The sequence below is a fragment of the Populus trichocarpa genome, unplaced genomic scaffold (assembly GCF_000002775.5).
Source record: "Populus trichocarpa isolate Nisqually-1 unplaced genomic scaffold, P.trichocarpa_v4.1 scaffold_67, whole genome shotgun sequence".
In the NCBI taxonomy this organism is placed as follows: domain Eukaryota; kingdom Viridiplantae; phylum Streptophyta; class Magnoliopsida; order Malpighiales; family Salicaceae; genus Populus; species Populus trichocarpa.
This window is the reverse complement of record NW_026291141.1, coordinates 9,177-36,826: the sequence shown is the minus strand read 5'-3', so window position 1 is coordinate 36,826 and position 27,650 is coordinate 9,177. Positions and strand designations below refer to the sequence as shown.

At 36.1% G+C, this 27,650-nt stretch overlaps 1 protein-coding gene across 10 annotated transcripts; it reads right to left on the bottom strand.

Annotated features, from left to right (window-relative positions):
• Positions 1–71: 71 nt before the first annotated feature.
• LOC7462791 (ABC transporter C family member 3) lies at positions 72–27,341 on the bottom strand. 10 transcript variants are annotated; one of them, XM_052449815.1, is made up of 12 exons: positions 27,034–27,302; positions 15,140–16,934; positions 4,364–4,768; positions 4,057–4,143; positions 3,317–3,967; positions 3,042–3,206; positions 1,787–2,078; positions 1,474–1,688; positions 1,095–1,400; positions 877–940; positions 559–798; positions 72–476 (listed from the first exon to the last, which is right to left on the bottom strand). In XM_052449815.1, the coding sequence occupies exons 1-12, from the start codon at positions 27,159–27,161 to the stop codon at positions 346–348; spliced, it is 4,479 nt and encodes a 1,492-aa protein (XP_052305775.1). In that variant the 5' UTR covers positions 27,162–27,302; the 3' UTR covers positions 72–345. The 10 variants fall into 10 exon arrangements, with proteins under 10 accessions (XP_052305775.1, XP_052305776.1, XP_052305777.1 ...); XM_052449816.1 differs by lacking the exons at positions 559–798; positions 877–940; positions 1,095–1,400; ... (6 more) ...; positions 15,140–16,934; positions 27,034–27,302 and adding exons at positions 9,626–9,656; positions 9,739–9,898; positions 20,208–20,287; ... (6 more) ...; positions 24,517–24,603; positions 24,825–27,027 and having other exon boundaries at positions 72–445; XM_052449817.1 differs by lacking the exons at positions 559–798; positions 877–940; positions 1,095–1,400; ... (6 more) ...; positions 15,140–16,934; positions 27,034–27,302 and adding exons at positions 19,935–19,965; positions 20,048–20,287; positions 20,366–20,429; ... (5 more) ...; positions 24,517–24,603; positions 24,825–27,027 and having other exon boundaries at positions 72–445.
• Between the last annotated feature and the right edge of the window lie 309 nt (positions 27,342–27,650).

The following is a 27,650-nucleotide window of genomic DNA, read 5'->3' as shown; positions in this document are numbered from 1 at the left end:
GCAATGATCAATGTATATAAAACAACAACAAAGAAAAACAATAAGAAACAAGAGGGAGGAAGGAGAAGAACTCATAAAAAAATTTCACCTGAAATAAAGATTTGGGTATGAGAATAAGCTAACATCATAAGACATTCTTTGATAGCTAGCTTCATAGTGTTTACTTATTTGCTCAATTCACTGGACAATCTCGCAATCATCAACATAATACATTCTTTCACATCAACCAAACCTTAATGCAATTGACTTAAAGACAGTAAACATTTCAGCTTATTGTACCCTCTGCTGATATAATAGTTTACATATAATTTTGCAGAATACAATTGCATATAATCATCAACATACCTATAAATTTAATCCAGTTGATTTCTCGAAACGGGTATTTGACCTCACTGTGTACTCTGCTACAAGTTGGGAGAATGACGATGACTTGTTTTCTAACAACCTTGTTGGCGAATTATATTCCTCAATGAGACCTGAGACATGATTGCAAATACTTCAGAAAATCGAGGATGCATATCATTTACAGGCAATGCTACATCAAGTATCCATACTCACCTTGACTTAGAAGCAAAACCATGTCACTGTCAAGAACAGAGGTTATTCTATGTGCAATGGTTATCACTGTACAGTCAGAGAAGTTCTGCCTGAGCGTTTGCTGAATAAGATTATCAGTGGCTGTGTCAACTGAGGCAGTAGCTTCATCAAGGACCAAGACCTTACTTTTCTTGAGGAGCACACGCCCAAGACAGACTAGCTGCCTCTGGCCCATACTCCAGTTCTCCCCATTCTCGATAACTGCACCGCCATCCAGGATGACCATTTAAAAAGATGTGCACAAAAATGGGGTAGCGGTGATTGGTGAGAAAGACAAACCTGTGGAATCTAGCTTCCTTTCCTTTTTCCTAACTTCATCTCCAAGTTGGCACTTGTCCAGAACCTGGGATCATAACAAATTTAAGTTAGCACTTGTGCTATGTTTCAATCACCAATCCTTGAAACACTGAACATCAATTCTAAGAAGAAACACGCAAGCACGTGTATAACAGCATCAACACACCCCTCATTTAGCTAACATAATAGAGACAACACACCTCCCAGATCTGTTCATCTGTGTACTCTTCAAGTGGGTCCAGATTACTTCTCACAGTCCCTTCGAACATGGTTGGATCCTGGGGAATAATGCTCAGTCTTGACCTTAAATCATGCAGGCCAATCAATGAGATATCAATGCTGTCAATCATAATCTGACCAGCTGCAGGTTCAACGGTTCGGAAAAGAGCCTGTATGAGAGTAGATTTACCGCTGCCTGTTCTCCCAACAATACCAGTTTTCTTCCCTCCTGGGAAAGTGCATGAGAGACCACGCAGCACCAGTGGCATGTGTGGGGCATATCGGACCTGCACCGTATCCGGCCATTAGTAACATAAAAATAATGCCTGCCAATTGGAGCAATAAACATAACAAAATTACCTGTAGATTATCGATATCAATTTTACCATGTGATGGCCAAGAATGGTCAGGCCTCTTTGATTCAATTACAAGAGGAGGCTCAGCAGGAATAGACATGTACTGAAGAATTCTCTCTACTGATATGAGTTTGTTCTCACAAATGCAGAAATTCCATATCAACCCAAATTGTGCCATGTGTAGCTCAAGCGCATATGTAACAGCTAAGCCTGCAATGGCTATGAAAAAGAAAAGAAAAAACGTGTATTTCAGGTTCAATCATTGGTTGACAATAGGAATGGAAATAAAGAACAGATACAAGACAAGAACTGCCTACCTGGATTAGTTCTTTCTGGAAAAGAGACTAAAAGAAACAGACAGAAAGCAAACGTAACAGAACTGAACATATCCATGCGGAAGCAAAGCCATTGCATTGCAGCAGAATTATGAAATTTGGGCCGAGAATATGCATCTGTTAGTTTCATATTTATTTCTTGGAATCTTGATTCTTGATCAAAGCTCCTGATCGTTGTTGCTCCTGAAATTGTTTCTGCAAAATTTTGGATAACTGGAGCATTGCATACTCCAATCAACCGTGAAAGCTCTCTTGCTGCAGGTATGTAATATTGCTGCATGCATCAAGAAATGTGTTAGAACTCTTCTCTTTCTAAATGCTAAATCATTATAATAAGAAACTCTAAAATGCGTGTTCTTTCATTGTTCAGTCGCACAATTCACACAAACACAAAACATTGTAGACATACTTTGCATTTTTCAATAATTTATTTTTATCCTCGAAGTTTTATTTTGAGCAATTTAATCATAATTGAACACCAATTACTTCCAGTTTCTTAGGCAATAGTGGAATTAAAAGAAAATGAACTAAAATGAAGACGGCGTCAAAGATGGGTGGTGTGCCAGAAATTCTTTTTAAAAATATACTTAGATTCTCAAACTTTAAAAACAAAACAAATTAGACAATTTATGTCCCTTTAGATTTAAAAAAAAATCAGTTTTGGTATAAAAATTTATTTATAGTATTTTTCAGTCCCTGATTAAAAAGAGAATGGTCACCGGATTTCAGTGATAAGAGAGAAGGTCACTGATCAAGTCATTTACGACCACCAAAATAGATGTTTTTGGTCTCCACGGATTCCATGAGATGAGAAGGGCATAATGGTGATTGTTTAGAGCCTCAATGTTGCTTGAAAAAATAAATCTAAGCCAAGGAAGATAAATCTAACATGGCTTGATTTCATGTTTTTGGATCTTTTTTGGATATTTTGAGTTAATGGATTCGTTTAGGGTATTTCAAGGATATTGGTGATGTGCTTCTGGGTTAAAATGACTTCAAAATATATATTTTTTATAAAAGATATATTACTGTCACGATGAAACAGGGACTACATCTCATTGCATGTCCTCGACACTATTTTTTAAATTTTCATGCAAGATTCAGAAAACTTGGGAAAAAGAAACACAAATTAAGAGACAAATGAAGAAACATCAGGAGATCAAATGATATTATTAGATTTTGGGCACTGAAGTAGAGCTCGGAAAAGTAAATGAGTGTTTAAAGAAACAAGGAGTACCTGATACCAGATACAGGCAGCAATTACGGGGATGGAAACTATAAAAACTTGCCATGCCACTTGAGACATCACTGCTATGATTCCCAGAAGCATGATTGCTTCGAAGGCAAGACCCCCAACTAGATCTGGAATTTGCATTTCTAGTGCACTTTGATCTTTAGAAGCCTAAATGAGAGGAAATAGATCAATGAGGTAAAAATACTGAACATGGTACTCTCCCCTAATTAATTATAATCACTTATATAAAGAGCACAAGACACACAGAAATTGCTTACTCTGTTAATGATTCGTCCACTAGGGGTTGCGTCAAAAAAGGACATGGGAGCACGAAAAATGCACTGATGCAATTTGTTGAATAGTAGAGTTGCAGTTTTGTACCCTGCTGTTACAAGAAGCATGGCTCGAGCCAGGATGCAAAAAGAACTTCCAATAACCAGAGATACATAGACGATTAACAGTCTAGATCCACTAACACCAGGTTTCACATCCTTTGTCGCAGGAGTTGCCCATGCCATCCAATAAGTGCTACCAATTTGAAGGATCTGAAAGAGAAGTTGTGCCAGTAATATAAAGGGCACCAGAGCTCCTCCGTATGCTGTTGTGATATATTTCCAATAGATTTGAAACCCAACACTGCCTTTCTCTCTCTCTTCTTCTTGAATGAGTTGTGCTTGTGGCTCGGCTACGTCATCTGCTTTACCAATTTGTGAATCTTTATTTCCTTCGTCATGTACAATCCTATCAGTACTGTTCTCCCCTCCATTGTTGTCTCTGACACTTTCATTTTCGGAAACTGCTCCTGCCTGTCTGGAATCCAGAACTGATAAAGCTGCCTTATGTGCACCTACAAGTACCTTAAAATCAGATCCTGAATTGAGAATTTCGTCATACTTCCCAGCCTGCGCGATCCTTCCATCTTTCATGACCTAACCAGAAGGTACAGTTGAAACAAATGAAACAATAGGAGACATGATAATCCCACAAGCAATGAAGAAAACAAATGCATATTACTCACCAAGATTAGATCAGCAGCGGATAAGAACTCAACCTGATGAGTAACATAAATAACAGTTTTTGAACTTAAAAGACCAAGCAAAACTTCCTGTCATGCAAAATCGAACAAGTATATTGTAAGAGAAATGCCAATTTTTATTTTTTTTTAATTAGGCACGAAAAGAAGAATAAAAGAGGAAGCAACTAAAAGGAAAATTAAAACAAAGGGTGATGCTTTTATCTGGACTAGTAATTTTTTCTACAGAAATCGAAAGCAAAAGTTAGCGTCCACTGCAAGCAATGGTTTCAAGGAAGATGGGATAGTTTACTTTAAACAAATGAGATCCAGTATGAGCATCCACGGCACTGAAAGGGTCATCAAATAGATAGATTTGGGCATCCTGGTAGAGAGCACGTGCTATCTGTATTCTTTGCTTCTGTCCACCACTCAAGTTGATACCCCTCTCACCAATAACTGTTTGATCCCCGAATGAGAGGATTTCCAGGTCCTTCTTCAGGGAACATGCTTCAAGTACCTTATCGTACCTTTCTTTGTCCATCTCCTTACCAAACAATATGTTCTCTTCTATCGTACCACTCTGTATCCAAGGTGACTGAGCAACATACGCCTTTGTCCCACACAACTTGAGTGTCCCTGAGATCTTGGGTAACTCTCCCAAAATGGAGGAAAGCAAGCTCGACTTGCCTGAACCAACAGTACCACAAACAGCTACCTTCATACCATTCAGCACTTTGAAGTTTATATCTTTCAATGTTGCGCTGGGTGAAGACAAATCCCAAGAGAAATTTCCATCAACAATCTCAATTGCTGTATCAGAACTGCCTCCTGGAAGCTTCTCTATAGCATCAGGCTGCAAGTCATCAAGACAAAGAAAAGATGCAATTCTGTCGAGAGAAACCTTTGTCTGAATTAGCATAGAAACTGTATCGGGAAGGTTATAGATTGGGGATTGAAGAATCCCAAATGTTGCGAGTGCAGATAAGACCTTCCCTGATTCAAGCGGGATTCCCATTAGCATGCAAGTACCGAAGGTGGCCACAGCCACAACAGTGGGAGTAGCCCAAGAGACAACAGTGATCACTACTGAATTATAGAAGTATTTCTTCAGCCACCGTGTCTCTACTTCCCTGAGTTCAAGAATCTTAGACAAAAACTTCATTTCCCATCCCTGAAGCTTGAGAATTCTCATATTTCTCAAAATCTCCACGGTTGCCTTCATTCGTTTATCTTTTGATTCCATTAACTTGTCTTGAAACTTCTCCTCTAATCTTCCGAAAGGATAGTTTAACGACATGACAATTACTGTCGCAACAAAGCCAGCAACTGACCCGAGTCCCAAATTTCTGTACAGTATCAGCAAGGCCAAACAAACTTGCAAGATGACCAACCATGGATCGTGTATGTACCAACTAAAGATGCCAAGTCTATCAGCATCAATTGTCATAATATTGATCATTTCTCCACTTGAATGCCCCTGCTTTGACTGACAGGAAATGGTCAAGCTCTTGTTGTAAATCATCGTGGCTGTTGCTGCACGGAGCCTTGTTCCAATTTGTTGCAACCTAAAAGATAAATGCCTGTGTGCGAGGCACTCAGCAAGCTTTGCAGCCACAAAGGTGGAAGCCAAAATATAACCTTGATTCTTGAATTCTCCTCGCCCTTCAAGGCATTGAACAAAAGCGTCGATAAGGTAGGGACCAGCATAAGAACATAACGTGTGTGTCAACGCCAATAAAGCTGTCTTTAAAATTTCTTTCCAGACTAACAGGAACAGTGCTTTCGCGAGCTTGAACCTGGTAGCTCTACCACAATCTGACTCAAGCTTATTTTTAAAAACTGGAAAAGCTCCAACCACACTGTCAACACCGTGAAGTTGAGGAACATCTTCAAGGTCTAAAATTTTCCTATTGCCAGCAGCAATTAAAGAATTCATCCAAGAGAAGGTGAGAATACTGAAAAGACCAGCATTTCCAAATGGAGTCACCGTATCTCCCCCCCTAGAATTACTTGTCTCCAAATTATTAATCGAACTAGAATCACCATTCAAAAGGGGTTCTCCAAGTACATCTTGAATATCGCTTCTCAAAAACCCAACATAACAAAGAAACAATCCAGTAAGCACAGAGACCGCATCAGACACCAAATACCACTCTATCTCCAAAGACCCGTGTTTGTGATGAATGAAAACATCTACAAGAAAGCAATAACAAGAAATAGCCAAATAGGAACCCCACCAAACTCTCAATAACAAAGGGAACATGTTTTCACCTGAGTTAAAGAATTGGGTATGCAAATAAACAACAAGTGCACCCCAAGAGAGTGTTCTAATCCCTAAATCCAAAAGGGTCATTATTTCACCATCAGACAAAACATTTCCATACAAATAAAAGTAGCTCAACAAACACAAGATGAAATTAAAAACCGTGACACCCAAACAACAGACCAAGGTCTGTTTATACCACAAAAACCTCCTCTTCATCATTAACATCTCTGAAGAACCCTCTCCATCACCCCACCTGCTGAGTTTCTTACACAAAAACGAGACACATAAAGCAAGTAACAAAACCAAGTGCAACGATCCACAGAACCCACTAATGAAATTGGATTGAAGAAGAAAATCAATATTTGAACCTGGAGCATGCATTATGGAAGATGAGCTTGAAACAATGGCTGCGACACCTTGCTCTGTTGCCTCAAAAAAAAAATTCCATGATCTGTGAGCCTTTGCAGGGATTACAAATCCACAGTCGGAGGGAAATAAATAAAAAAGTTCCCGCTAAAACAGGGGTCAGTTACAATTAGATTTAGCGGCCGTGAAAAGTTGATCAAAAACATATCTATCCCTCGATTATCACATATTTGTCAATTGGATACCCAAACAAAACTATTTCTCTATTGAGTCCCTATAAACTGAACATTTATTACCCAATCATCCCTTGCCTTAAAATCTTCTTTTCAATCATAAAAATTAAGAAAACAAATTTCTTAAAACAAAGTTTCAAAAGAAATTCATGGAATTGATCCGATATTTTTTCATTGGATTTGGCCTAGTCAATGTCCAAAATAATTTTAAATGAATCTTAATTAAATTTTAAATTGTAGATTATTAAGTCAATTTGTAGCATCACACCCGATTTAATAACTATTATTCATCAAGAGGGAAGCATCAACTAGGTGTGGTAGCATCATAGTTTATTCGAGAAGATGGAGAGGAAAACTTCCCCTTGCAATCATCAATCAAGATCGAGCCTTTCAATGTTGTGATCATCTAAGTTGAATACACCAGTTAGATCCTTGCCTTCACCAGATTTGTTTATTTTTCCAATCACAGTTTGATTCATTGTCATCACCAAAGTATATATCATTCTTGTTCAGATACTGGAACAAAGAAAATGAGTCGTTAAGGGACAAAAACATTGCATATTCACCTAAACATTTGACAGGTTGCCATGTTTGTTGCTCAAATTTCAACTTTCATTGGTTGAATATTACCTTGATTTTTTTAGGTTTAGAATTATAATTTTTGTATTAATTATATTTTAATTTTTAATTTCTAAAATATAATAATTGTATTAATATTTTTTCTAATTTACCTAAGGTGATGAATCAAGTATTTTCATATAATTCATATTATATTCAATCTCTACTCTTTTGTTATCTCGATTAAGATAGCATGTAAGAAGATCAAAGCATAACAAACTCTATATAAAATAACTTAGTGATCACGTACACAATCATCATATGAATCTTTACATAAACATAAGTGATCTTTTTATATAAAATTCTCATGTGAATCAATTTAATGTACATGTTTTATGAAAAATACCTACATATTAGTTATAAGTATTCTTTATACTTCAATTTATGAGAACAATTGTTTCTTTCAAAAAAAATGTATAATATATTAGTCTCTACAATCCTAGCAAATATCCAATATTTAAGAGAATCCAACCGATCTCCATCCGGCTGTAGAAACATGCCATCTTGAGCAACAACGTTATAAACTCCAGCAAAAGATCACACGATAACTCCACAAAGTAACTTTTTTTTTTATTATTATCGTGGGTGTCCGGGCCAGCTTGCGCGCACCTTGACTAATCCCACGAGCCCTGAAGTTAACGACCATGTAAGCCTCCAGTGGCCATCATATGAGCGACCACAGGGTTCGAACCTGAGACCTAAGAGGGAGCAAACCCCTTAGTCCCAAGTTCTTACCATTGGGCCACCACCTAGATGATTCTTCACAAAGTAACTTTGATCCTATACAAAGAAGGGTTTCTTTCTCAAAAAAAAATTTCCTTGTGGCTTTTCCGGCATTTTGGAGGCAGAAATATGGTTTCATTTATCTAAATAGAAGCATAAAATTTTACGTGTTCACCCAACCAGGGGTTGAAAGCCCGGGTCACAGGTCGGTGGTCAATCCAAACTGTGATTTTTTAAAACCTATTAAACAAACAACTTTGTTTTGATTAAAAAAAAAAAAAAGGACAACAGTTTGAAGTAAAACCTAACCCAGACCAGGCTCGGGATCACTGGGTCGACCAAAATTTCTGAAAAGAAACTTCCCCAGCTGAATCAATGATGGTTGTAGCATAATACGAAGAAGAAGATTGCCTTGTCACGTGTGGGGATGAGGAAAAGGCATCTTCTGTATCATCGGAAGGCTTTCAAGAATGCCCCAAGCATGAAAATATTTAGCATGGTAGCATCGGAGGAAAGGGAGACAAACATGATCTCTGTCAGCGAAGGCAAACTAGCCGTGAGAAGAACAGACTAAAGAAGGGTTCTCCGGAAGCCAACGCTGCATATCACGCTTCATGTGCATAATGCTTCTGTATTTAAGGTTGTAGAAGGTATAACAAACAGTGGAGCAACCATCGACTTCCACACCATCTTAAAGCAATGGAACAAAAAAGAAAAAATACTGAGATAATTTCAGAGCCTTTTCTGCTCCTCTCTCATTTATATCATTATGAAGTTTCATTTTCAGGTAGGCTAAATTATTTAAAATTATCCGGGATTTTCAAACCACATTCCATCCCAGTATTTGTTCGAGAAACATCTACTGCCCTTTGTTATTGAGGACTAGATACATCATTTGAATTGGATTCTTAACTAGTCCAGCAACGATCAATGTATATAAAACAAGAACAATGAAAAACAATAAGAAATAAGAGGGAGGAAGGAGAAGAGCTCATAAAAAGATTTCACCTGAAATAAAGAATTGGGTATGAGAATAAGCTAACATCATAAGACATTCTTTGATAAGCTAGCTTCATGGTTTTTACTTATTTGCTCAATTCATTGGACAATCTCGCAATCATCAACATAAGACATTCTTTCACATCAACCAAACCTTAATGCAATTGACTTAAAGACAGTAAGCATTTCAGCTTATTGTACCCTCTGCTGATATAATAGTTTACATATAATTTTGCAGAATACAATTACATATAATCATCAACATACCTATAAATTTAATCCAGTTGATTTCTCGAAACGGGTATTTGACCTCACTGTGTACTCTGCTACAAGTTGTGAGAATGATGATGACTTGTTTTCTAACAACCTTGTTGGAGAATCATACTCCTCAATGAGACCTGAGACATGATTGCAAATACTTCAGAAAATCGAGGATGCATATCATTTACAGGCAATGCTACATCGAGTTTCCATACTCACCATGACTTAGAAGCAAAACCATGTCACTGTCAAGAACAGAGGTTATTCTATGTGCAATGGTTATCACTGTACAGTCAGAGAAGTGCTGCCTGAGCGTTTGCTGAATAAGATTATCAGTGGCTGTGTCAACTGAGGCAGTAGCTTCATCAAGGACCAAGACCTTACTTTTCTTGAGGAGCACACGCCCGAGACAGACTAGCTGCCTCTGGCCCATACTCCAGTTCTCCCCATTCTCGATAACTGCACCACCATCCAGGATGACCATTTAAAAAGATGTGCACAAAAATAGGGTAGCGGTGATTGGTGAGAAAGACAAACCTGTGGAATCTAGCTTCCTTTCCTTTTTCCTAACTTCATCTCCAAGTTGGCACTTGTCCAGAACCTGGGATCATAACAAATTTAAGTTAGCATTTGTGCTATGTTTCAATCACCAATCCTTGAAATACTGAACATCGATTCTAAGAAGAAACACGCAGGCACGTGTATAACAGCATCAACACACCCCTCACTGAGCTAACATAATACAGACAACACACCTCCCAGATCTGTTCATCTGTGTACTCTTCAAGTGGGTCCAGATTACTTCTAACAGTCCCTTCGAACATGGTTGGATCCTGGGGAATAATGCTCAGTCTTGACCTTAAATCATGCAGGCCAATCAATGAGATATCAATGCTGTCAATCATAATCTGACCAGCTGCAGGTTCAACAGTTCGGAAAAGAGCCTGTATGAGAGTAGATTTACCGCTGCCTGTTCTCCCAACAATACCAGTTTTCTTCCCTCCTGGGAAAGTGCATGAGAGACCACGCAGCACAAGTGGCATGTGTGGGGCATATCGGACCTGCATCGTATCCATCCATTAGTAACATAAAAATAATGCATGCCAGTTGGAGCAATAAACAGAACAAAATTACCTGCAGATTATCGATGTCAACTTCACCATGTGATGGCCAAGAATGGTCAGGCTTGTTCGCTTCAATTACAAGAGGAGGCTCGGAAGGAATAGAGATGTACTGAAGAATTCTCTCTACTGATATGAGTTTGTTCTCGCAATTGCAGAAACACCATATCAACACAGATTGTGCCGTGTGTAGGCCAAGCGCATACGTAACAGCTAAGCCTGCAATGGCTATGGAAAAGAAAAAAAAACGTGTATTTCAGGTTCACTCATTGGTTGACAATAGGAAGGGAAATAGAGAAGAGGTGCAAGACAAGAACTGCCAACCTGGATTAGTTCTTTCTGGAAAAGAGACTAAAAGAAACAGACAGAAAGCAAACGTAATAGAACTGAACATATCCATTCGGAAGCAAAGCCATTGCATTGCAGCAGAATTATGAAATTTGGGCCGAGAATATGCATCTGTTAGTTTCATATTTATTTCTTCGAATCTTGATTCTTGATCAAAGCTCCTGATCGTTGTTGCTCCTGAAATTGTTTCTGCAAAATTTTGGATAACTGGAGCGTTGCATACTCCAATCAACCGTGAAAGCTCTCTTGCTGAGGGAATGTAGTATTGCTGCATGCATCAAGAAATGTGTTTGAACGCCTCTGTTTCTAAATGCTAAATCATTATAATAAGAAACTCTTAACTCTTTCTAAATGCTAAATCATTATATAATATAAGAAACTCTAAAACGCTTGGTTCTTTCACTATTCAGTCGCACTATTCACACAAATACAAAACTGTAGAGATACTTTGCATTTTTCAATAATTTATTTTGGTCTTGAAAGTTTTATTTTGAGCAATTTAATCATAATTGAACACCAATTACTTCTAGTTTCTTAGGCTATAATGGAACTAAAAGAAAATGGACTAAAATGAAAAGGACATAAAAAATGGTTGGCATGCCAGAAATTTTTTAAAAAATACACTTACATTTTCAAACTTTAAAAAACAAATCGATTTTGGTATTCAGTCACACTATTCACACAAATACAAAACTGTAGACATATTTTGCATTTGTCAATAATTTATTTTGGTCTTGAATTTTTATTTTGAGCAATTTAATTATAATTGAACACCAATTACTTCTAGTTTCTTAGGCTATAATGGAACTAAAAGAAAATGGACTAAAATGAAAAGGCCATCAAACATGGGTGGCATGTCAGAAATTTTTAAAAAAATTACACTTAGATTTTCAAACTTTAAAAAACAAATCAGTTTTGGTATGAAAGTTTATTTATAGTACTTTTCAGTCACAGATTAGAAAAAGAATGGTTATCAAATTCTAGTGATAAGAGGGTCATCGTTTAAGTTATTTATGACCACCAAAATGGATGTTTTTTTATCTCGACGAGTTCCATGAGATAAAAGGGATTTAATGGTGATTGTTTAGAATCTCAATATTGCCTGAAAAAATAGATCTAAGTCGAGAAAGATAAATCTAACATGGCTTGATTTTATGTTTTTGGATTTTTTTTGGATATTTTGAGTTAATGGGTGAATGGTTTCGTGTTTAAAGAATATTGATGAGGTGTTTCAGGGTTAAAATGACTTAAAAATTGAGTTTTTTTATAAAAAAAAATATTATCTTACCATTACTTGGTGGCTAAAATATGGGCTCACAATATATATATATATAAAACCCAGGCGTGTGGGTCTAGGCTTAAAGGCCTGCACACATGCCTAGGTTCTTCCCTGCACTGGCTCGGGCGCGCTTGGCCATGAACACGAGAGCCTGAACTATTTTTTTGCCCTTTTTTTTTAAGGTTAAATATAAATTTAAGAACAAAAATTATTGAACCTTGTTGAGTTCATAACCTGGAATATAAGTTTCACGAGTTAAGTCACAACATCCAAGCTATTTTTTTGTAATATTGATTTTTTAAAATGATATCTTTTTTAATGTCTTTTTTCTTAAATAATTTTTAAATTTATATTTCAAATAATATCCCTCATTTCTGATATATTTTTCTTATTTAACCTTTTTAGAACAAAAACTTTGCTTTAATAATGTTGTCTATATTTAGTTTTTGAAAATATTATTATCATCCATATCTAATTTTTTTATTTTTTATATAGATTAAATTTATTTTTAAAAATAAACAAATATTTATCATTTGATAATAATTTTAATGTGCAATTATACTTTTTTTTTCTTTTCTTTTATTTAATTAATTTAATATGTATTTGTTTCTATTATCTTTTGACTGAATAGAAAATTAAATTTAATAAACAAATTCAGTAATCACAATTAGATAAATATCTTAATTTATACATGTTTCTTGATTTTTTTAATTTTATTTTGAGTTATTATTAATGATTTTTTTTATCATTTATTAACACATGTAATTATCTATTTATTTAATTACATATATATACATAAGCTTTTTGATTTACATAAATTTTGTTTTATGTATAAAAATACATTGAAAAAATCAATATATACAAAAACATTTTTAGAAAAAAAAGTAATTGGCCCATGGCGGGGTGCACGTCAAATAGCTAATTAGAAATATTACTTGTCATGATGAAACAGCGGCTACATCTCATTGAATGCCTTCGACAATTTCAAATTTTCATGCAAGATTCAGAAAAATTGGGAAAAAGAAACACAATTAAGAGACAAATGAAGAAACATCAGGAGATCTAATGATATTATTAGATTTTGGGCACTGAAGTAGAGCTCGGAAAAGTAAATGAGTGTTTAAAGAAACAAGGAGTACCTGATACCAGATACAGGCAGCAATTACGGGGATGGAAACTATAAAAACTTGCCATGCCACTTGAGACATCACTGCTATGATTCCCAGAAGCATGATTGCTTCGAAGGCAAGGCCCTCAACTGTATGTGGAATTTCCATATCTAATGCACTTTGATCTGTAGAAGCCTACACGAGAGGAAATAGATCAATGAAGTAAAAGTATTGAACTTGGTATCCTCCCCTAATTAATTCTAATCACTTATATACAGAACCTAAGACATATTGAAATTGCATACTCTGTTAATGATTCGTCCGCTAGGGGTTGCCTCAAAAAAGGACATGGAAGCACGAAAAATGCACAGATGCAATTTGTTGAATAGTAGAGTTGCAGTTTTGTACCCTGCTGTTACAAGAAGCATGGCTTGAGCGAGCATGCAAAAAGAACTTCCAATAACCAGAGATACATAGACGATTAACAGTCTAGATCCACTAACAACAGGTTTCACATCCTTTGACACAGGAGTTGCCCATGCCATCCAATAAGTGCTACCAATTTGAAGGATCTGAAAGAGAAGTTGTGCCAGTAATATAAAGGGCACCAGAGCTCCTCCGTATGCTGTTGTGAAATATTTCCAATAGATTTGAAACCCAACACTGCCTTTCTCTCTCTCTTCTTCTTGAATGAGTTGTGCTTGTGGCTCGGCTACCTCATCTGCTTTACCAATTTGTGAATCTTTATTTCCTTCGTTATGAACAATCCCATTAGTACTGTTCTCGCCTCCATTGTTGTCTCTGACACTTTCATTTTCGGAAACTGCTCCTGCCTGTCTGGAATCAAGAACTGATAAAGCTGCCTTGTGTGCACCTACAAGTACCTTAAAATCAGATCCTGAATTGAGAATTTCGTCATACTTCCCAGCCTGCGCGATCCTTCCATCTTTCATGACCTAACCAGAAGGTACAGTTGAAACAAATGAAACAATAGGAGACATGATAATCCCACAAGCAATGAAGAAAACAAATGCATATTACTCACCAAGATTAGATCAGCAGCGGATAAGAACTCAACCTGATGAGTAACATAAATAACAGTTTCTGAACTTAAAAGACCAAGTAAAACTTCCTGTCATGCAAAATCGAACAAGTATGCTGTAAGAGAAATGCCAATTGTTTTTTTTTTTATTATTTATTTAGGCATGAAAAGAAGAATAAAAGAGGAAGCAACTAAAAGGAAAATTAAAACAAAGGGTGGTGCTTTTATCTGGACTAGTAATTTTTTCTACAGAAATCGAAAGCAAAAGTTAGCATCCACTGCAAGCAATGGTTTCAAGGAAGATGGGATAGTTTACTTTAAACAAATGAGATCCAGTATGAGCATCCACGGCACTGAAAGGGTCATCAAATAGATAGATTTGGGCATCTTGGTAGAGAGCACGTGCTATCTGTATTCTTTGCTTCTGTCCACCACTCAAGTTGATACCCCTCTCACCAATACCCGTTTGATCACCGAATGAGAGGATTTCCAGGTCCTTCTTCAGGGAACATGCTTCAAGTACCTTATCGTACCTTTCTCTGTCCATCACCTTACCAAACAATATGTTCTCTTCTATCGTACCACTCTGTATCCAAGGTGACTGAGCAGCATACGCCTTTGTCCCACACAACTTGAGTGTCCCTGAGATCTTGGGTAACTCTCCCAAAATGGAGGAAAGCAAGCTCGACTTGCCTGAACCAACAATACCACAAACAGCTACCTTCATACCATTGAGCACTTTGAAGTTTATATCTTTCAATGTTGCCCTGGATGAAGACAAATCCCAAGAGAAATTTCCATCAACAATCTCAATTGCTGTATCAGAACTGCCTCCTGGAAGCTTCTCTATAGCATCAGGCTGCAAGTCATCAAGACAAAGAAAAGATGCAATTCTGTCGAGAGAAACCTTTGTCTGAATTAGCATAGAAACTGTATCGGGAAGGTTATAGATTGGGTATTGAAGAATCTCGAATGTTGCGAGTGCAGATAAGACCTTCCCTGATTCAAGCGGGATTCCCATTAGCATGCAAGTACCGAAGGTGGCCACAGCCACAACAGTGGGAGTAGCCCAGAAGACAACAGTGATCACTACTGAAGTATAGAAGTATTTCTTCAGCCACCGTGTCTCTACTTCCCTGAGTTCAAGAATCTTAGACAAAAACTTCATTTCCCATCCCTGAAGCTTGAGAATTCTCATATTTCTCAAAATCTCCGTGGTTGCCTTCATTCGTTTATCTTTTGATTCCATTAACTTGCCTTGAAACTTCTCCTCCAATCTTCCAAAAGGATAGTTTAACGACATGACAATTACTGTCGCAACAAAGCCAGCAACTGACCCGAGTCCCAAATTTCTGTACAGTATCAGCAAGGCCAAACAAACTTGCAAGATGACCACCCATGGATCGTGTATGTACTGACTAAAGGTGCCAAGTCTATCAGCATCAATTGTCATAATATTGATCATTTCTCCACTTGAATGCCCCTGCTTTGACTGACAGGAAATGGTCAAGCTCTTGTTGTAAATCATCGTGGCTGTTACTGCACGGAGCCTTGTTCCAATTTGTTGCAACCTAAAAGATGAATGCCTGTCTGCGAGGCACTCAGCAAGCTTTGCAGCCACAAAGGCGGAAGCCAAAATGTAACCTTGATTCTTGAATTCTCCTCGCCCGTCAAGGCATTGAACAAAAACATCGATGAGGTAGGGACCAACATAAGAACCTAACGTGTCAATCAACGCCAATAAAGCTGTCCATAAAATTTCTTTCCAGACTAACAGGAACAAAGCTTTTGCGAACTTGAACCTTGTAACTCTACCACAATCCGACTCAAGCTTATTTTTAAAAACTGGAAAAGCTCCAACCACACTATCGACACCGTGAAGTTGAGGAACATCTTCAAGGTCTAAAGTTTTCTTGTTGCCAGCAGCAATTAAAGAATTCATCCAAGAAAAGGTTAGAATACTGAAAAGACCAGCGTTTCCAAAAGGAGTCACCGTATCTGCCCCTCTGTTCTCCAAATTATTAATCGAGCTAGAATCATCATTCAAAAGGGGTTCTTCAAGTACATCTTGAATATCACTTCTCAAAAACCCAACATAACAAAGAAACAATCCAGTAAACACAGAGACCACATCAGACACTAAAGAGCACTCTATCTCCAAAGACAAGTGTTTGTGATGAAGGAAAACATCTACAAAAAAGCAATAACAAGAAATAGCCAAATAGAAACCCCACCAAACTCTCAATAACAAAGGGAACATGTTTTCACCTGAGTTAAAGAATTGGGTATGCAAATAAACAACAAGTGCACCCCAAGAGAGTGTTCTAAGCCCTAAATCCAAAAGGGTCATTATTTCACCATCAGACAAAACATTTCCATACAAATAAAAGTAGCTCAACAAACACAAGATGAAATTAAAAACCGAGACACCCAAACAACAGACCAAGGTCTGTTTATACCACAAAAACCTCCTCTTCATCATTAACATCTCTGAAGAACCCTCTCCATCACCCCACCTGCTGAGTTTCTTACACAAAAACAAGACACATAAAGCAAGTAACAAAACCAAGTGCAACGATCCACAGAACCCACTAATGAAAATGGATTCAAGAAGAAAATCAATATTCGAACCTGGTGCATGCATTATGGAAGATGAGCTTGAGACAATGGCTGCGACACCTTGCTCTGTTGACTCAAAAAACATTTCCATGATCAGTGAGTCTTTGCAGGGATTACAAATCCACAGACGGAGGGAAATAAAAAAGAAAGAAAGAAAAGGTCCCGCCAAGACAGGGGTCAGTTACAATGGGCGGCTGTGAAAAGTTAATCAAAAAACATATGTATCCCTCGATTACCACATATTTGTCAATTGGATACCCAAACAAAACTATTTCTCTATTAGGTTCCTATAAATTGAACATTTATTGCCCAATCATCCCTTGCCTTAAAATCTTCTTTTCAATCATAAAAATTAAGAAAAACAAAGTTTCAAAAGAAATTCATGAAATTGATCCAATATTTTTTTTAATTGGATTTGACCTAGTCAATGTCCAAAATAATTTAAAATGAATCTCAATCATTTTTAAATTGTAGGTTATCAATTCGAATTGTAATATCATGGCGGATTTAATAACTATTATTATGAAGAAATTGATATCCACCGCGTCAATGGTTTATTATGTAACCTTATACAAATGCTTGATATATATATATATATGCCATTGATTATAGCTACCAAATCCATATGATTCAGAAATTTGGAAAGCTAACAGCTTAAAACATAAATACAGGATTAAAGACCGGAGAAAAATTATATTAAATAAGAAAGAGTAGACTAATAAAATTACAGTACAAAGTAAAAAAAACCCTAATGATGGGTCCGAATAATCCAATTATCACAAAACAATCTAAAAATATAAAAAAAAATATTAATTTTAAAAGAAAAATTCAAAATTTTTTAATGTTGGGTTTCCCGAATAGTATACATGTAGCCGAAATATATAAAAAAAATTCTGGGAATTGATAAGATCTCGTTGGATAGATCTAGAATTGTTTAGAGATTTATTACTTGAATATCTGATGTTCTTTTACTTTAAATAATTCTTTAAAGGTTAGGTTGTCGCAAATCATAAGTCATGTAATTGTACAGCCTCCAACCGTAATCCAGACAAACCAATAATGAGAAATCTTTTAAATCTCTATTTGGAATAGAGGAATTGTTATCTCTAAAGTGATAGCTTTTTATTCTATGACTTACATAATTTACTATATAAAATACAACAACCTCTAAATAAGAGGTATAATTTACTCTTTATAGAGAAATATGAAAAACCCTATAAATTAATAAAATATTAATTTTTTTTACTGAATAATATTTATATATTAATTCAGAATAATTTTATAAATTAACTCAATTAAATTCTTACATGATTTTCTAGGTCTACAAATATAATCATTGTATTAATTATATTTTAATATTTAATTTCTAAAATATAATAATTGTATTAATATTTTTTATAATTCATCTAAGATAATGAACAAGTACTTTCATATAATTTATGTTATATTCAATCTTTTTCTTCTTGTTATCTCGATTAAGATAATATATAAGAAGATTAAAGCATAACAATCTCTATATAAAATAACCTAGTGATCACTTACACAACCGTCATATGGATCTTTACATAGACATAAGTAATCTCTCTATATAGAATTCTCTTGGGGGTCAATTCAATGTACATGTTTTATGACAAATACTTACATATTAGTTGTAAGTATTCTTTATGCTTCAATTTATGAGAACAATCGTTTTTTTCATAAAGAAAAGTGCATAATATATTGGTCTTTATGATTCTAGTGAATATCCAGTATTTAAAAGAATATCGATTATTAATATTTTAGGAACAATGCTTTGATACAATAAAAATCTCATAATTATAACAACTTTATAATTTTTCTTACAAAACATTTTTATTCCTTAAACTTTATATTTACTGTAAATTTATTATTCTAATATTATATTAATATTAAATATAAATTAAAATTTTATTAATAATAAATAGATATTTATATAAGTCCAGTAATAAAACATATAACCATCCGAGTATATTAAACTATCAGAGAATTCAACCGATCTCCATCCGGCTGTAGAAACATGCCATCTTGAGCAACATAAGGAGCAACAACGTTATAAACTCCAACAAAAGATCACATGATCACTCCACAAAGTAACTTTTATCCTGTACAAACAAGGGTTTCTTTCTCAAAAATAACTCTCATGTGGCTTTTCCGGCATTTTGGAGGCAGAAATATGGTTTCATTTATCTAGATAGAAGCATAAAATAATACGTATGGAACAAAAAAGAAAAAATACTTAGATAATTTCAGAGCCTTTTCTGCTCCTCTCTCATTTATATCATTATGAAGTTTCATTTTCAGGTAGGCTAAATTATTTAAAATTATCCGGGATTTTCAAACCACATTCCATCCCAGTATTTGTTCGATAAACATCTACTGGCCTTTGTTATTGAGGACTAGATACATCATTTGAATTGGATTCTTAACTAGTCCAGCAACGATCAATGTATATAAAACAAGAAAAAGAAAAACAAGAAGAAACAAGAGGGAGGGAGGTGAAGAGCTCATAAAAAGATTTCACCTGAAATAAAGAATTGGGTATGAGAATAAGCTAACATCATAAGACATTCTTTGATAAGCTAGCTTCATGGTTTTTACTTATTTGCTCAATTCATTGGACAATCTCGCAATCTTCAACGTAATACATTCTTTCACATCAACCAAACCTTAATGGAATTGACTTAAAGACAGTAAGCATTTCAGCTTATTGTACCCTCTGCTGATATAATAGTTTACATATAATTTTGCAGGATACAATTACATATAATCATCAACATACCTATAAATTTAATCCAGTTGATTTCTCGAAACTGGTATTTGACCTCACTGTGTACTCTGCTACAAGTTGGGAGAATGACGATGACTTGTTTTCTAACAACCTTGTTGGAGAATCATACTCCTCAATGAGACCTGAGACATGATTGCAAATACTTGAGAAAATCGAGGATGCATATCATTTACAGGCAATGCTACATCAAGTTTCCATACTCACCTTGACTTAGAAGCAAAACCATGTCACTGTCAAGAACAGAGGTTATTCTATGTGCAATGGTTATCACTGTACAGTCAGAGAAGTGCTTCCTGAGCGTTTGCTGAATAAGATTATCAGTGGCTGTGTCAACTGAGGCAGTAGCTTCATCAAGGACCAACACCTTACTTTTCTTGAGTAGCACACGCCCAAGACAGACTAGCTGCCTCTGGCCCATACTCCAGTTCTCCCCATTCTCGATAACTGCACCACCATCCAGGATGACCATTTAAAAAGAATTGCACAAAAACGGGGTAGCGGTGATTGGTGAGAAAGACAAACCTGTGGAATCTAGCTTCCTTTCCTTTTTCCTAACTTCATCTCCAAGTTGGCACTTGTCCAGAACCTGGGATCATAACAAATTTAAGTTAGCATTTTTGCTATGTTTCAATCACCAATCCTTGAAATACTGAACATCAACTCTAAGAAGAAACACGCAGGCACGTGTATAACAGCATTAACACACCCCTCATTGAGCTAACATAATAGAAACAACACACCTCCCAGATCTGTTCATCTGTGTACTCTTCAAGTGGGTCCAGATTACTTCTAACAGTCCCTTCGAACATGGTTGGATCCTGGGGAATAATGCTCAGTCTTGACCTTAAATCATGCAGGCCAATCAATGAGATATCAATGCTGTCAATCATAATCTGACCAGCTGCAGGTTCAACAGTTCGGAAAAGAGCCTGTATGAGAGTAGATTTACCACTGCCTGTTCTCCCAACAATACCAGTTTTCTTCCCTCCTGGGAAAGTGCATGAGAGACCACGCAGCACAAGTGGCATGTGTGGGGCATATCGGACCTGCATCGTATCCAGCCATTAGTAACATAAAAATAATGCCTGCCAGTTGGAGCAATAAACAGAACAAAATTACCTGCAGATTATCGATGTCAACTTCACCATGTGATGGCCAAGAATGGTCAGGCCTGTTCGCTTCAATTACAAGAGGAGGCTCGGCAGGAATAGAAATGTACTGAAGAATTCTCTCTACTGATATGAGTTCGTTCTCGCAATCGCAGAAACACCATATCAACCCAAATTGTGCCATGTGTAGCTCAAGCGCATACATAACAGCTAAGCCTGCAATGGCTATGGAAAAGAAAAAAAACGTGTATTTCAGGTTCACTCATTGGTTGACAATAGGAAGGGAAATAGAGAAGAGGTGCAAGACAAGAACTGCCAACCTGGATTAGTTCTTTCTGGAAAAGAGACTAAAAGAAACAGACAGAAAGCAAACGTAATAGAACTGAACATATCCATTCGGAAGCAAAGCCATTGCATTGCAGCAGAATTATGAAATTTGGGCCGAGAATATGCATCTGTTAGTTTCATATTTATTTCTTCGAATCTTGATTCTTGATCAAAGCTCCTGATCGTTGTTGCTCCTGAAATTGTTTCTGCAAAATTTTGGATAACTGGAGCGTTGCATACTCCAATCAACCGTGAAAGCTCTCTTGCTGAGGGAATGTAGTATTGCTGCATGCATCAAGAAATGTGTTTGAACGCCTCTGTTTCTAAATGCTAAATCATTATAATAAGAAACTCTTAACTCTTTCTAAATGCTAAATCATTATATAATATAAGAAACTCTAAAACGCTTGGTTCTTTCACTATTCAGTCGCACTATTCACACATACAAAACTGTAGAGATACTTTGCATTTTTCAATAATTTATTTTGGTCTTGGAAGTTTTATTTTGAGCAACTTAATCATAATTGAACACCAATTACTTCTAGTTTCTTAGGCAATAATGGAATTAAAAGAAAATAGGCTAAAATGAAAAGGACATCAAACATGGATGGCGTTCCAGAAATTTAATAAAAAATAAATGTAGATTCTCAAATTTTAAAAAACAAATCGGTTTTGGTATAAAAGTTTATTTATATTACTTTTCAGTCCTGCATTAAAGAGAGAGAACGATAACCGGATTCTAGTGATGAGAGGGTCATCGTTTAAGTCATTTACGACCACCAAAATGAATGTTTTTGGTCTCCACGGATTCCATGAGATAAGAGGGGCTTAATTGTGATTGTTTAGAACCTCAATGTTGCCTGAAAAAATAAATCTAAGTTGAGGAAGATAAATCTAACATGGCTTGATTTTATGTTTTTGGATCTTTTTTGAATATTTTGAGTTAATGGATTCGTGTTTTAAGGGTATTGATGAGGTGTTTCAGGGTTAAAATAACTTAAAATTTCAATTTTTTTATAAAAAAAATATTGCCCTAATTTTCAGCTATTACATGGTGGCCAAAACACGGGTTCACAAAATATATATATATATATATATATATATATATATATATATATATATAAACCCAGGCGTGGGGGCCTGGGCTTAAAGGCCTACACACGTGTCTGGGTTCTTCCCTACACTAGCCCGGGCACGCTTGGCCATGAACACGAGAGCCTGAACTATTTTTTTGCTTTTTTTTTTAAGGTTAAATATAAATTTAAGAAAAATAAATTATTGAACATTGTTGAGTTCATGACCTGGAGTATAGGTTTCACGAGTTAAGCCACAACATCCCGGCTATTTTTTTTTAATATTAATTTAAAATGATATCTTTTTTAATTTATTTTTTCTTAAATAATTTTAAAATTTATATTTCAATTAATATTATTCCTTTATGATTTTTTTTCTTATTTAACATTTTTTAAACAAGACTTTGCTTTAATAATGTTGTCTATATTTAGTTTTTGAAAATATTATTATCATCCATATCTAATTTTTTTATCTTTTATATAGATTAAATTTATTTTTAAAATTAAAAAAATATTTATCATTTGATAATATTTCTATGTGCAACTGTACTTTTTTTTTCTTTTATGTAATTAATTTAATGTGTGTCTGTTTATATTATCTTTTGACTGAATAGAAAATTAAATTTAATAAAAAAATTCAGCAACCACAATTAGATAAATATCTCGTCTTACAAGATTAAGTATATTGATTTATATATGTTTCTTAATTTTATCAATTTTATTTTTAGTTATCGTTTAATGATTTTTTTTATTATTTATTAACACATATAATTATTGATTTATTTAATTATATGTATGTATATATGAGCTTTTTGATTTACATAAATTTTTTTTTGTATAAAAATACGTTGAAAAAGTCAATATATACAAAAATATCTGTAGGAAAAAAAAAAGTAATTGGCCCAGGGCGGGTGCGGGTCAAATAGATAACAAGATATATTACTTGTCATGATGAAACAGCGGCTACATCTCATTGAATGCCTTCGACACTTTTTAAATTTTCATGCAAGATTCAGAAAACTTGGGAAAAAGAAACACAAATTAAGAGACAAATGAAGAAACATCAGGAGATCAAATGATATTATTAGATTTTGGGCACTGAAGTAGAGCTCGGAAAAGTAAATGAGTGTTTAAAGAAACAAGGAGTACCTGATACCAGATACAGGCAGCAATTACGGGGATGGAAACTATAAAAACTTGCCATGCCACTTGAGACATCACTGCTATGATTCCCAGAAGCATGATTGCTTCGAAGGCAAGGCCCTCAACTGTATGTGGAATTTTCATATCTAATGCACTTTGATCTGTAGAAGCCTACACGAGAGGAAATAGATCAATGAAGTAAAAGTATTGAACTTGGTATCCTCCCCTAATTAATTCTAATCACTTATATACAGAACCTATGACATATTGAAATTGCATACTCTGTTAATGATTCGCCCGCTAGGGGTTGCGTCAAAAAAGGACATGGGAGCACGAAAAATGCACAGATGCAATTTGTTGAATAGTAGAGTTGCAGTTTTGTACCCTGCTGTTACAAAAAGCATGGCTTGAGCGAGCATGCAAAAAGAACTTCCAATAACCAGAGATACATAGACGATTAACAGTCTAGATCCACTAACACCAGGTTTCACATCCTTTGACACAGGAGTTGCCCATGCCATCCAATAAGTGCTACCAATTTGAAGGATCTGAAAGAGAAGTTGTGCCAGTAATATAAAGGGGACCAGAGCGCCTCCGTATGCTATTGTGATATATTTCCAATAGATTTGAAACCCAACACTGCCTTTCTCTCTCTCTTCTTCTTGAATGAGTTGTGCTTGTGGCTCGGCTACCTCATCTGCTTTACCAATTTGTGAATCTTTATTTCCTTCGTTATGTACAATCCTATCAGTACTGTTCTCGCCTCCATTGTTGTCTCTGACACTTTCATTTTCGGACACTGGTCCTGCATGTCTGGAATCAAGAACTGATAAAGCTGTCTTGAGTGCACCTACAAGTACCTTAAAATCAGATCCTGCATTGAGAATGTCGTCATACTTCCCTGCCTGCGCGATCCTTCCATCTTTCATGACCTAACCAGAAGGTACAGTTGAAACAAATGAAACAATAGGAGACATGATAATCCCACAAGCAATGAAGAAAACAAATGCATATTACTCACCACGATTAGATCAGCAGCGGATAAGAACTCAACCTGATGAGTAACATAAATAACAGTTTTTGAACTTAAAAGACCAAGCAAAACTTCCTGTCATGCAAAATCGAACAAGTATATTGTAAGAGAAATGCCAATTGTTTTTTTTTTTTTAATTAGGCACGAAAAGAAGAATAAAAGAGGAAGCAACTAAAAGGAAAATTAAAACAAAGGGTGGTGCTTTTATCTGGACTAGTAATTTTTTCTACAGAAATCGACAGCAAAAGTTAGCGTCCACTGCAAGCAATGGTTTCAAGGAAGATGGGATAGTTTACTTTAAACAAATGAGATCCAGTATGAGCATCCACGGCACTGAAAGGGTCATCAAATAGATAGATTTGAGCATCTTGGTAGAGAGCACGTGCTATCTGTATTCTTTGCTTCTGTCCACCACTCAAGTTGATACCCCTCTCACCAATACCCGTTTGATCACCGAATGAGAGGATTTCCAGGTCCTTCTTCAGGGAACATGCTTCAAGTACCTTATCGTACCTTTCTCTGTCCATCACCTTACCAAACAATATGTTCTCTTCTATCGTACCACTCTGTATCCAAGGTGACTGAGCAACATAAGCCTTTGTCCCACACAACTTGAGTGTCCCTGAGATCTTGGGTAACTCTCCCAAAATGGAGGAAAGCAAGCTCGACTTGCCTGAACCAACAGTACCACAAACAGCTACCTTCATACCATTAAGCACTTTGAAGTTTATATCTTGCAATGTTGCGCTGGGTGAAGACAAATCCCAAGAGAAATTTCCATCAACAATCTCAATTGCTGTATCAGAACTGCCTCCTGGAAGCTTCTCTATAGCATCAGGCTGCAAGTCATCAAGACAAAGAAAAGATGCAATTCTGTCGAGAGAAACCTTTGTCTGAATTAGCATAGAAACTGTATCGGGAAGGTTATAGATTGGGGATTGAAGAATCTCGAATGTTGCGAGTGCAGATAAGACCTTCCCTGATTCAAGAGGGATTCCCATTAGCATGCAAGTACCGAAGGTGGCCACAGCCACAACAGTGGGAGTAGCCCAGAAGACAACAGTGATCACTACTGAATTATAGAAGTATTTCTTCAGCCACCGTGTCTCTACTTCCCTGAGGTCAAGAATCTTAGACAAAAACTTCATTTCCCATCCCTGAAGCTTGAGAACTCTCATATTTCTCAAAATCTCCACGGTTGCCTTCATTCGTTTATCTTTTGATTCCATTAACTTGTCTTGAAACTTCTCCTCTAATCTTCCGAAAGGATAGTTTAACGACATGACAATTCCTGTCGCAACAAAGCCAGCAACCGACCCCAGTCCCAAATTTCTGTACAGTATCAGCAGGGCCAAACAAACTTGCAAGATGACCAACCATGGATCGTGTATGTACTGACTAAAGGTGCCAAGTCTATCAGCATCAATTGTCATAATATTGATCATTTCTCCACTTGAATGCCCCTGCTTTGACTGACAGGAAATGGTCAAGCTCTTGTTGTAAATCATCGTGGCTGTTACTGCGCGGAGCCTTGTTCCAATTTGTTGCAACCTAAAAGATGAATGCCTGTGTGCGAGGCACTCAGCAAGCTTTGCAGCCACAAAGGTGGAAGCTAAAATATAACCTTGATTCTTGAATTCTCCTCGCCCTTCAAGGCATTGAACAAAAGCGTCGATAAGGTAGGGACCAACAAAAGAACATAACGTGCATATCAACGCCAATAAAGCTGTCTTTAAAATTTCTTTCCAGACTAACAGGAACAGTGCTTTCGCGAGCTTGAACCCGGTAACTCTACCACAATCTGACTCAAGCTTATTTTTAAAAACTGGAAAAGCTCCAACCACACTGTCAACACCGTGAAGTTGAGGAACATCTTCAAGGTCTAAAGTTTTCTTATTGCCAGCAGCAATCAAAGAATTCATCCAAGAGAAGGTGAGAATACTGAAAAGACCAGCATTTCCAAAAGGAGTCACCGTATCTCCCCCCCTAGAATTACTCGTCTCCAAATTATTAATCGAACTAGAATCACCATTCAAAAGGGGTTCTCCAAGTACATCTTGAATATCACTTCTCAAAAACCCAACATAACAAAGAAACAATCCAGAAAACACAGAGACCACATCAGACACTAAACACCACTCTATCTCCAAAGACCCGTGTTTGCGATGAAGGAAAACATCTACAACAAAGCAATAACAAGAAATAGCCAAATAGAAACCCCACCAAACTCTCAATGACAAAGGGAACATTTTTTCACCTGAGTTAAAGAATTGGGTATGCAAATAAACAACAAGTGCACCCCACGAGAGTGTTTTCAGCCCTAAATCCAAAAGGGTCATTATTTCACCATCAGACAAAACATTTCCATACAAATAAAAGTAGCTCAACAAACACAAGATGAAATTAAAAACCGAGACACCCAAACAACAGACCAAGGTCTGTTTATACCACAAAAACCTCCTCTTCATCATTAACATCTCTGAAGAACCCTCACCATCACCCCACCTGCTGAGTTTCTTACACAAAAACGAGACACATAAAGCAAGTAACAAAACCAAGTGCAACGATCCGCAGACCCCACTAATGAAAATGGATTCAAGAAGAAAATCAGTATTCGAACCTGGTTCATGCATTATGGAAGATGAGCTTGAGACAATGGCTGCGACACCTTGCTTTGTTGACTCAAAAAAATTTCCATGATCTGTGAGTCTTTGCAGAGATTACAAATCCACAGGCGGAGGGAAATAAAAAAGAAAAAAAAGGTCCCGCCAAGACAGTGGTCAGTTACAACTTACGATGGGCGGCTGTGAAAAGCTAATCAAAAAACATATTTATCCCTGGATTATCAAATATTTGTTAATTGGATACCCAAACAAAACTATTTCTCTATTGGGTCCCTATAAATTGAACATTTATTACCCAATCATCCCTTGCCTTAAAATCTTCTTTTCAATCATAAAAATTAAGAAAAACAAATCTCAAAAAAATTTCAATCATTTGTAAATATCCAAAATAATTTAAAATGATTCTCAATCGAGTTTTAAATTATAAATTACCAAGTCGAACTGTAACATCACGCCAGTTTTAATAACTATTATTACAATAATCATGGTATAAAGATA

Bases quoted from the DNA above. Each gene is read 5' to 3' on its own strand.
- LOC7462791 (XM_052449808.1), bottom strand. From the start codon at position 17,128: ATGGAAATGTTTTTTGAGTCAACAGAGCAAGGTGTCGCAGCCATTGTC. The intron at 941-1,094 runs GTGTGTTGTCTC...TTATGATCCCAG, and splicing joins CAGATGAACAGATCTGGGAG to GTTCTGGACAAGTGCCAACT. The intron at 477-558 runs GTGAGTATGGAT...ATCATGTCTCAG, and splicing joins GGTTTTGCTTCTAAGTCAAG to GTCTCATTGAGGAATATAAT.